Consider the following 11,750-nt stretch of genomic DNA (forward strand, 5'->3'; position numbering starts at 1 on the left):
CTTTGGGAAGTCAGCTGAGCGGGAAGTAGGGCACGTCTGGAGCGCTGACTCAGGGCCCAGGGAATTCCACATTGCAAAGCTTTTGCCAAGTGGGTGAGGTAGGGCAAGGCAAGATAGGACAGGCTGGAGTGCCAACCAAATTATGTGCTCTTACAGACATTTACATTTTTTCATTTAGCAGACACTTTTCTCCAAAGTGACTCCCATTGAACACTATGCAGTGTTATCACCCCACAATATTTACTAAGGTGACTTACAATGCTAGATACACTACTTACAATGGGTCACTTAACCAGTGAAACTCTTTTACTCACACACACTATGGGTGATTTTAGAGTCACCAATCCACTGATGTCTGGACTGTGAAAGGAAACCCATGGAAACATGGGGAAAACATGCAAACTTCACACAGACTAACCAGGAATCGATCCCACTTCCTCTTGCACCACCCAGCTGCTGCGAGACAGCAATGCTACTCACTGTCCCACCCCATTTACGTGATGGCTAAAGAATCACACGCATCAACACCTGTGTCGGTCTGAGTTGGAAACACGTTTTATTGTCTCTCTCAGGTATGTTAACGTTAGTGTTGAAAAACATTTCAAAAGCGAAAAGTGTTGATTTGGCATCTGAAGCAGTTTCATGAGTGCTGAATGGAAATTGCCACATCATCCACTAATTTGCAAATGTTCTCAACATTGATTATTCCATTCATGGTTAAAACAAAAATTCAACTTGAGTAACAGTAATGTTGATGATTGCTCTGCACCTGAATCTTGTCAACACACAACACTATTGCCAATTAAAGAAGCCTTGATTTAAATCATATTCACATGACAATTGTCTTTGGTGAGATTCAAAATCCCTTTGACTACTTTCTTAATTCAGAGCAATACCACATATAGCCAAACATGAACAACCAACAACTGATAATTTTGATTTAATGAAAGCGAAGCATTTACTTTCAGAATTTTGCTTCCCATCCACTTCACAGAAGCAGAATTAACAAGCAAGCTGCAAAGATAGTTTCTCTCGTTCCAACCACCAAATGCATCTTTATGTACATTCCGTGTCTCGAAGTAGCTGCGTAAAACCATTATCTTCACATCCTTCAAGTTGTAAATTAACTTTTATTTCTCACAATCAATAAGTTTCTCTTTAATTCTTCTACTCCTTGAGAAAACACCTTCCAAGGAAGGTGCGTCTATTAACAACCAAGACCCCCCACCACACACACACAGGTGATGGGCAACAACAAGTGATGACATTAAGTTAGGTCTTCTGTTATGGGGTCTGCTAAGGAAAATTTGCACTGCTGCTATTGGCTGACCACCAATGAGTTCACGGACCAAAGCTTCACAGTACCACCAACCCTCCCCTCCACTTCTCCTTCCCTTCTCCTATCTTGGTTGTGAGGAGTGCTCAGAAAGGCATTCCGCCTGTGATCTGCCGCGCAATCTGCTCATCAGTGCTCTCCTCCTTGTCCTTGTCACGCTCCTTGTTCCAGTCCTTCAGACCCTCGGGTAGAGAGGTGTCCTCATCCATACTCCCCGTACCCTCCACAAACTCCTCATATGTCGACTTTTCGGCGAAAGGCCGCTGGCCCAGCAACTCCACCATGTCGTTCTTGTCCAGCACCTCTTTCTCCAGTAGGCGAAGCGCCACCTTTCACATATGTGAATAACACATTACTGCTTTGAATGTGCATAATATCCACAACATACAAGAATGTGACAAACACATGGATTCCAACTGAGAAAATTAAGACTTAATTCATCTCCTCTCACAAGGCAGCCAGCACACACATATCACAGCAATAAGGAATTTAACAAGCGAAATGTCTTCTGATCCTGAGGATTTCCAGGGATCAGGAGATACTGGCACCATCATGCTGCAGCTTTACCTTCTCCACTTCAGCTTTCTTCTCTGACAGCAGGGCATGGGTGCGTTGGTATGCTGTGTTGATGAGCTGCCGCACTTCTGAGTCGATGAGGCGAGCTGTGGCCTCGCTGTAGGGTTTCTCCAGCACCATCTCGCCTTGCCGTGGGAGGTCGAAGGATACCTGGCCCACCTTGTCATTCATTCCAAATTGTACAATCTGTAGAATTGTACATTAGAGAGGCGAGCTCAACTAGTCACACTGACAAGCAAGAAAGTTTTTTAAAAAAAAATTAAACCCACAAAGGTTTCTTTGTGGAAACTATATGTTACATCGCACTTCTGAAGCTGATCCAAACAGAAAAATATATTTACTGAAAATATCCAAAACAGTTATAAAATGATGGAGTTTAAGAAATTGTTCAGGACTAATATGCATTTTACCTAATCTGCTTTTGGAGACCAACAACTTACTTCTGTGTCACAGTCACATGATTAGCTTAGGGTACCCCTGACCCACCTGAGCATAGGCGCTTTGAGTGACTTTTCTCAAGTCATCCTGAGCCCCTGTGGTGATCCTGCTGAAGAAAATCTCCTCAGATACACGCCCCCCAAGGGTCATGCACATGCGATCCAGCAGCTGTTCCTTTGTGTAGAGATACTGCTCTTTGGGCAGATACTGGGCATAGCCCAGACCCTTCCCCCGAGGGATGATGGACACCTGGGAGCAGCCAATCACAGAAGGCATAAGGAAAAGGAAACACATTAAAACATTAACAATGTCACTTAAACTGAACAAAAAGACCCTTGAAGATGGGGACTGCCTTTCTTGAGTAGAAACAGTGGCCAACGTTGACAGAATAAAATAACCTCTACATCCATATTAAGAACCTTAGGATTCAATTACTGCTTGTTCAAGTTTGTCTTTAAGCATTATGTGGCAGTAGAACCTGCCAAAGGCTGGATTAACAATTAAGAACGCTGTCTGACTAGCTAACCTTCAGTAGGGGGTCTGCATGTTCCAAGTACCACCCTGCAACGGCATGGCCGGCCTCATGATATGCCACAGTCTTCTTCTCCTCAGGCTGGAGCACCTGGGTCTTCTTCTCAAGGCCTGAATATGCAAATGCCCAGCCAAATCATATGATGTGCACATACTCAAAAATTACAGTAATGTTTTTAAAAATTCCAATTCACATACACATCCAGCATTAAGCTACTCAGATTGGATCCACCTTATGCGGTGTGCTCACCTCCTATGACGCGTTCAATGGCCTGCTCAAAGTGCTTCTGGGTGATGGTGTCTGAGAGGTGTCGAGCAGCTATTAGTGCTGCTTCATTGCACACATTGGCAATGTCAGCCCCTAACACAGGAACATCCAGCCAATGAGAAACAAATATACACACAGCAACAGCATTCTCAAGTTATTCGAGGGGCTGAGTATTGATAAAGTGATCAGATCAATGTTATGATGCACATATTTAATCAACTGGTCAACATTCTTTCAACAGCACTGTTCGAGGTTGGTAAAATTATGTAATGATGCTGCTTCTTTAAAAATACAAAACTGATCAGTAAAGGGGTATTTAGTAGTGTAATGGTTAGAGCTGCTTCCTTTGGAACCAAGGTTCAATTCCCACCTCCAGCTCCAGCTGAAGTACCCTTCAGCAAGGTACTTACCATAAATTGCTCCAGTAAAAATTACTCAGCTGTATAAATGGGTAAATAATTCTAAGTACTTTAACATTGTAAATCGCTTTGGAAAAAACCATCAGCTAAATTAATAAATGTATTTACTGTAAAAATGTCAACACAGATAATCGGCCCCTCAGAGCTTAACATACCTATAGAAAAACCTTGGCATACGGTTGCACAGACAATGTGCCAGCATGCAAAGCTGTGACCTTGGTGACGATCGGTGCCTCACCTGAGAAACCTGGCGTAAGTGCTGCCATCTTCCTGGCCAGAGTCCCCTTGTCCAAGCTTGAATCCAGCTTCAGAGGCCTCAGGTGCACTTTGAAGATGGACGCCCGGCCCTTAATGTCAGGGGGGCCTTGAAACATAAACGACAGATAGGTAGAGTGCATGATAGTCACTAGCTCATGACAAGAGGCTCATTTTTAAGAAACTCATAACACAGAAATATAACAAAGGAGTGGTGATAAAAACAACAGGAGTGCATACCAATATATATCTGCCTGTCAAAGCGGCCAGGTCTCATGAGCGCTGGATCCAAGATGTCAGGTCTATTGGTGCCTGCGAGCACCACCACATTTGTGGCTGTGTTGAACCCTTGATAGATGAAAGATGACCTTCACAATCACAGCAGTGTACTGTAGATGATGGCCATTTCTGAATTACAACTTCCTTCCTCATGGTCTATATCCTGCTCTGCTGCTATCTTTTTTCTTTTTTTTTTTTAATTAAATGTTAAGAGGACCCACAACAGTCCCAAATCTAAATCTGTCCAGGTAGGAATTTCAGCTTGAAATGTCAGTGCAAATGATTAACACCATGGTTACCAGAACTACTCTCGCTTACCGTCCATTTCCACCAGTAACTGGTTGAGGGTGTTCTCCTGCTCACTTTGTCCACCAAAATTGCCCCGACCTCTCTTGCGTCCCACTGCGTCAATTTCATCAATGAAAAGGATACAGGGGGCATTTTTACGGGCCAGTACAAACAAGTCTCGAACCTGGAAGTGAAAGAAATTACTATATTTCAAATACAATCAAACACATTACTACCCAACTTCAAATCTAAGCCAGAGAACATGTGACCAGATTTTGGCCAGTTTCTGAAGCGTCACGAGAAAAATTAGTCATAAGAATACTAGCACAATAACGTCACTGGAATTCAGAAATACAGAAAGGTACAAAAACTTCAGTTAGTAAAATATTTATAGAAATTCCTCAGGATAATTATAAGCAGATTTAAGGCTAATAAGGTAATAATACCTTCTGCTTAATAAATCAGGAAAGCCAAGAAAACAGGCTGTTGACGTACTGTAGCATTGCAATCCAGCCAAAAAACTAACACTAAGAACAAGGAGAACACTTTGTGTCACTCACCCTCGCTGGCCCCACGCCAACAAACATCTCCAGGAACTCTGAGCCGTTGACTGTGATGAAGGGGACGTTGGCCTCCCCAGCAGTGGCTTTGGCCAAAAGGGTCTTTCCTGTACCAGGGGGTCCTGTCAGGATGGCTCCCTGAGAGGGCAGAACATGGGCAAAGCGCTTGGGTTTTAAACTGTCCATAATAACTTCATATGGAAGAACTGTTTAAATTTCACAGAAAAAAGTAGAAAACATATTTACATTTCACTTACATTTATTTACTTAGCAGACACTTTTCTCCAAAGCAACTTCCAATGGATACTATGTAGTTATCAGTTCACACACCTTTGCTCATCAAGGTGACTTACACTGCTAGATACACTACTTCCACGGATGTATGGATGAGTGACCCAGTGTAACACACACACTCTCTCTGTCACTCACACACTAAGGGTGAACCTGAACATCATGTCTTTGGACTGTGGGAGGACACCGGAGCACCCGGAAGAAACCCACGCAGACATGGGGAGAACATGCAAACTACACACAGGCTGAGCAGGGATCGAACCCATGTCCTCTTGTACCACCCAGGCACTGTGAGACAGCAGCTCTCCCCGCTATGCCACCGTGCCACCCATATTTGCACATGAAGACATTTTCCGTTCTCAATCCCATTCCACATACCTTGGGGATCTTAGCACCCAGGTCCTGGTACTGCTTAGGGTTCTTCAAGAAGTTGACAAACTCCATGATCTCAAGTTTGGCCTCCTCACAGCCTGCCACATCTTTAAACTTGACATCAATCTCATCACGCAGCACCTTGGCAGTGGTTTCACCCACACTGAAAAGGCCACCCATACCACGGCCAGGACGTCCGCCAGCTGCAGGGCCACGTCGCAGTGTGAAGAGCAGGAAGGCGATGATCAGCACTGTGGGAAGCATGCTCAGGAGGAAGGAACTGGAGGAGCAGAAGAAAGAGTTTGGCTACAGTTCACAAAGGACATATTGCGATAAAACTTTTTTTATCCTTTGTTCCCCTATGAGGATGTCCAGTCAAACAAATTTCTCTCTTACGCTTCTCCTCGACACAGAAAAAGACTGTGGACATTCACCAAGCATGGAAATGAAAAAACATGTGACCTTGGTGAAATTGTATGTATCATGTAATACAAGCAAATCTTTAACCATAGTACCACGTCTTAGTTATTACCACAATGACACCTGCTTCAGAATCTAGTAACCAGAACTGTTATTAACCATTATTTAGTTTAGAAGACTTACAGAGTGAGACTTGTATGCAACATTAATCACAAACAGAGAGCAGGGTATTTTTTTAATTGGAAAAGTAATTCAAGGTAATACAACACGAGCAGGGATTCAAATCCAGGTCCTTCGATTGCAATGCGATGGCTCTAACAACTACCAACTGCCCCTCAAGAGTTTGAGTAGCTTAGACTGAGAGGCTTATCACCTCCTAATAAGGAACACTGATAAACACAGTAATTAAGGTCTCCCTCACCCATCACTCTCAGAGGTGTAGACCACCGGCAGCCTGTTCTCCCCCTCGATGCCAAGCTCCACCTGCGCTGTCTCAAGATTTCGCTCAAACGTATCAACGCTGCCAATGTTGAACCACACATACTGCTGTGTGCAGAAAGCACCAAGTTATGAAGGAGCACTCAGCACTTCCAAAAATGATGTTCACAATGAGACAGAGCTAAAGGCTGCCAGGTACATTCAAAGTCAACTTTATTGTCATTCCCATAATATGTTTGGGACATACATAGGAGAAAAATAGCATTTCAGAGTAACACAGCATAAACTATTACTACTACAATAAGCTACAAAACTAAACCTCCTCCAGGATAAGGTGCAGTGATACGTTCACCATCAGCTTCATTACAACTGCTACAGTTTTGTCAGGAAAAACTATAAAACAGAACCGAGATGGAAAGTACACTCTAATACTTAATGTAGGTCAAAAGCCTAAAAGGTAGAAGCATGGATTAAAGGTGAAAGCAGAGTGTTCAAGGGCCCTTTAACGTCACTCCTTCAAACTCTGCCAGAAGGCCAAAGAGGATTCAAAGTCTGGCACTAAAGAAGAGAACATTAAAAAGTAACGACAAAAACTCACTCCGCTGACTGGAGCCTTTCCAGGAGAAAAGATGACTTTGACATAGCGCTTGTTGATCACTTCCAGTCTGTCAACCTGTAGAGAGAAAGCTTGGTTTTTGTCAAACACAAAGTAGCACTTAAATGATGCTAGGCCTAAATGAGAAGTCTCATGTCAAAAGGAGTTTCTTGAAATAGAATCAAAGTAAAACGGACCATTTATGTAAACAGTTCCATGGACAGGTTGAAGACTATTCATCGAAAGTGGACAGGACAAGAACACTCACGACTCCCTTGGAGAGGTAACTGTTGACAAAGTCCTTCCAAGTGACCTCCTGGGCAGCATTGCGGAAGAAGAAATAGTAGCCAACCGTGGTCCAGAAGGCTGCTGCACTCAGGAAGTACATGCGGAACTCCTTATCGTCCCAGGGTATCTCACCCTGCGGTAAATATAACAACCAAATTATAAGACAGTACATTTCAATAATTCTTAATTCAGCTTCAAACTGAAGTTATTACTCATAATTCTGCTTCAGATCTCACCTTCTGTAACCGGGTCCACCAGTTTGAGTCCTCCTTTCTCCCACCTCTTCTCCCTCCCCCACCAGCTGATCCCCCACCACTACTGTCACTCCCTCCTCCAGATGATCTCCCAGAGGCTTTCTGTGCATTGGCAGGCTTGGCCTCTGAAAGAGCAGAAGAGCTAATCAAACTTATTTCACAGAAGTTTTGATGTGCATACAACATTTTATTTCAGAGCAAATATGTAAAGTCTTACAAATAAAACGACTCAGGCTAAAAAAGTTACCTCTGATAATGATGCCAAGTCCCCACATGAAGTTATAAAATAAAGTAATGAGAGGCTCAGGGAATAATGCTAAAATCTCTCAGAAATTCAAGCACTTGGCTCAACTAAGTGCCACAGAAAATTAAAGCGCACAAATCTTTCAGGTAGTATGCTAAAACTTTTAATCATTTTCCATTATACAAAGAGTAAGAAAAGAGGAATGAGACTGCAACACAAACAATACCTGAGAGTATATAGTTCAGCTACAGTTCTCTGAATGATCACAAATACAGAACTGAAAAACCTACCTTGCATGCTACATAGAAAGACAGAAATTCAAACAAATGTCTAATAAGATCTGTCTTATACATTACATAAACATGTTTAAAATTTCTCACTGCATGCAGTCTTAACAGAGATGTATTTCAACACAGTTATTCTCTGTTTGGGAAGACAGGACACATGAGAGGAAACAGGAGACAAAGCCAACGACTGCAGGCTGTACAGTGCATGATTCCTGAATGACTGAGCACAGGATAGACAGGCAAGTAGCAGAAGAGAGTACAAGAGGGATGGTGGTACCTTTAGCTTCCGCTTTGGTCGGCTTGGCCTCGCTGCTCTTAGGACTGTTATTGGGGAAAAATTTCTCAAACCCTGGGGAGAAAAATATCGTATTCTCTAACTAGAATTAACAACAGTGAGCGAAAAAATTAATTACACTGGGTCCTTGTGTTACTAATTTTTGGGTAATTTTTAATTGGATCTTCCGCTATTTTAAATTTTTGTCTGCCGTGGAGCAAGCGTCACATATGTTTTCAAGTCCCTCCTTTAGTTGGTGGAAAAATGTACTGAGACAGAAAAGAGAAAGTACTGTGGAATTGCCTTCATTCAACTTGTTGCCACAGAAGTTGGTTCTCGTGTCCAGCATTGGTTAGGAATAATGATCAGAATTTGCATGTTTATGGGATGAGTCCATTAACAAACGGTACTGAATTGGAAGGTGTAGAGGCTATGTATTTTAATTATAATATAATTTTAAAAAGTTATAATTTTCACTGCACCTAAAGTTAACAAAAATGTTAAAATAAGTCCTACAATATACACTATTAGTTAAGACTATATAGAGGGATATAAAAGATTTAGGGACACAATACAAATTACAGGACATCTGTAATATTAACATTTTACTGACTGTGAAGAAAATAAAGCTTAAAGTAGCCATAAGCAGACACACATTGCATGTGCTCAAATGATGAATTAACCAGCAATCTGCATTGAATAAGAAGTTGGGCAGGTACTGGGAGACAGAATTACAATAGATGAGTGTTGTCCAGTAATTCTAACAATATGTTAAAAACTTGACTTTTGTCTAAAAACAAAAGGCATAATAAACAAGGAAAACAAACTAAACAAAAAAAAACACAAATTTCACTAAGTGTCTGACAGACAAACATGTAGAACACAAAAATTGATGTCAATAAGATTTACTCAATTTCCAAACAAGCTGCTCCTCCACAGAGTTAATGTTCATCTGCCACAGTGACATGTCAGTGACACACAAAGCAATGGCAATACTGTTATTGAATGACCCTGTGACACTCTGAGCGCATAAGAAAAACAGTACATCAGTCGCAGCTGAATCTCACCTTTCGGAGGTTTGGAGCAAAGTCTTCTGTAGGTCCCGAGCACACTGGCCAGAATTGTTCCCTTATAGAGTACAAGCTGGGTGTCAGGTAGCCCGCATGCCTTTCCAAAAGATGCAGGAAAAAACAAATTCAATTTTCTTACACTATTGCACATTACTTCCTACATTTATGGTTGACTGTAGGTTGGAAAAACAATGGAATCCACAAACATCAACAATCAATAATACTGTTATCGACCCTCACATCATCAAGGGTCTGTTCCCTTATAATTTCAAGGTTCCTGATTCAAATCGCACTACACTTGCTGTAGGACCCTTGACCAAGGAGCTGGTGATGTAGTGGTTATCGACTCTCACCTAGCTGCAATACCCTTGCGCAAGGTGCGTACCCTAAATTGCCCCAGTAAAATTATGCAGCTGTAAAAATGGGTAAAAAAAAACTGTAAGCACCTTAACACTGCAAAACACTTTTGGAGGAAAGTGTTAGGTAAATGAATAAACGCAAAATGTAACTCTGAATTGATGCTCATAGCCTGCTACAATAAAAAAAGGAATCACTGTGAATCTAGCACTGTAACAGTAAGGATAACAAGAATTGCTCAAATTCACTCCCAAAGCTCACAGTCAATGTGTGATTCAAAGTGAATCTTGAATACCAAGTTGAAAGTATGTAATTAAATTAGAAAGTGTTTCCTGTATGTTATGAGCATGTTATTTATATACATATATGTAAATGAGACAGAAACAAAACTGATTGGATGAGTGACCCAGTGTATCTAGCAGTGTAACTCACCGGGGTGAATAAGGTGTGTGGACTGAAGTCGCTTAGAGAAAAGTGTCTGATAAATTAAAATAAAAAAAAAAAAAAAAAAAATGTAAATGTAAATTTCCAAAAAGCTACGAATTAAATACAGACCACAGTGACAGTGTTCATTATTTTATTCCCAGTCGTGTTTACATACTGAGCATCAACTCAACTGACACCACTGACTAAACATAATAATAATTATATATATGGCTGCATAATACACAGAAACCAACTCCGCTTTGCAAACAAACTCTCTGTATGCAAAATGAACATTTACTGCTCATATTACATAGTTTAGCCAAATATATGGTGTACAGAGCTGTGCCTGACTGGTGATGATGATGTAACGACGTCGACGTGTTTACCATGAAATTCATGATGAATGTGTGAATGTCAGAGGCCTCCTGTCCTCCTGGCCGCATTTAATTTCATGCAATGTGTTCGTTAACAGCATTTCTACAAAGCCAGCTACTGCGAATGTCTAAACTGAGACATTTTTAGGCGTATTTCACACCGTCTCCCAAAAGAACCCAAGAGTCTGAAGAGACCCGAATCCGAGACCGAGACCCACCAGGGAAGAAGAAGAAGCTCCGTTTCGGATGTGAGGAGAAAATAGACTTTTAAAGAGGGTCCTACAGCCTGAGGAGAGGAGGAAGTACCGATGTGCCATGACGACCCTCTTCTCAAAAAAATTCTTCTCCTTTAAAATGACTGAAAACCTAACTCCTGGAACACCGTCCACCTTGCAGTGGTACTAAACAAATGTCATAATCCTGCAGTGTGCAACTCGCCGCCATTGTGGCGTTTGCAATTTGCGTCATGACGTTCAACGTCGGAACGTCCTTCAGCCATAGCTCCGCCCTTTTTTTTCTTTTTTTTTAAAATCACCGCTCTGTTTTTAGCAGCTTGCGTCATGACGTAACGAAGCGTCCATTAAGTATCTATATGTTGCACTTTGTAAGAGGATTGAAGTGTTTTTTTTTCCCCCAAACTTTATTGAAAATAACAATAACAAAATGCACATCATGAACAGAACACAGAACCTCACTTAGTAATATTACAACAATACAATCCCCAATGGGTCCCAAAAAGAAAAGACACAAAATACGAACATAAATAAAAAATACACAAACAGAAAAAAGATGACGTCAACAGTAACAGTTATAGCAGTTTTGAAATGTTTAGAATTCAGAAAAGCATTCTTCTAATGTTTAACTTCTTTTACAAACAGTGGAAACAAAGAAGCTGCATTACTGAATTTACACTTATGCACACAATATTAAAAAATACTGATTATGTAGTACACTGTGCCATTCCGTCTCTGGTGGTCATAAAAGCCAAATAATGCAGCTTTAAAAGAGAAACCAAAATAAGACCAGGTTTCCACTGCATGAAGGAGCTCAAACCACAATTTCTATCTGTGATTCCAAAAGCAGAACAAATAGATCTGTTTCTGCCCCCCC

General features: G+C 41.4%; 1 protein-coding gene across 1 annotated transcript; it reads right to left on the reverse strand.

Moving 5' to 3' along the window:
• Positions 1 to 533: 533 nt before the first annotated feature.
• On the reverse strand, positions 534 to 11,091 carry LOC114909802 (AFG3-like protein 2). The gene is made up of 17 exons (XM_029249610.1): positions 10,859 to 11,091; positions 9,481 to 9,580; positions 8,417 to 8,488; positions 7,591 to 7,733; positions 7,335 to 7,487; positions 7,070 to 7,144; positions 6,455 to 6,579; positions 5,620 to 5,893; positions 4,951 to 5,088; positions 4,421 to 4,574; positions 4,064 to 4,171; positions 3,807 to 3,932; positions 3,132 to 3,242; positions 2,877 to 2,992; positions 2,399 to 2,599; positions 1,904 to 2,098; positions 534 to 1,665 (listed from the first exon to the last, which is right to left on the reverse strand). The coding sequence occupies exons 1-17, from the start codon at positions 10,955 to 10,957 to the stop codon at positions 1,423 to 1,425; spliced, it is 2,433 nt and encodes an 810-aa protein (XP_029105443.1). The 5' UTR covers positions 10,958 to 11,091; the 3' UTR covers positions 534 to 1,422.
• Positions 11,092 to 11,750: the final 659 nt, after the last annotated feature.

The sequence above is a fragment of the Scleropages formosus genome, unplaced genomic scaffold (assembly GCF_900964775.1).
Source record: "Scleropages formosus unplaced genomic scaffold, fSclFor1.1, whole genome shotgun sequence".
Taxonomy (NCBI): domain Eukaryota; kingdom Metazoa; phylum Chordata; class Actinopteri; order Osteoglossiformes; family Osteoglossidae; genus Scleropages; species Scleropages formosus.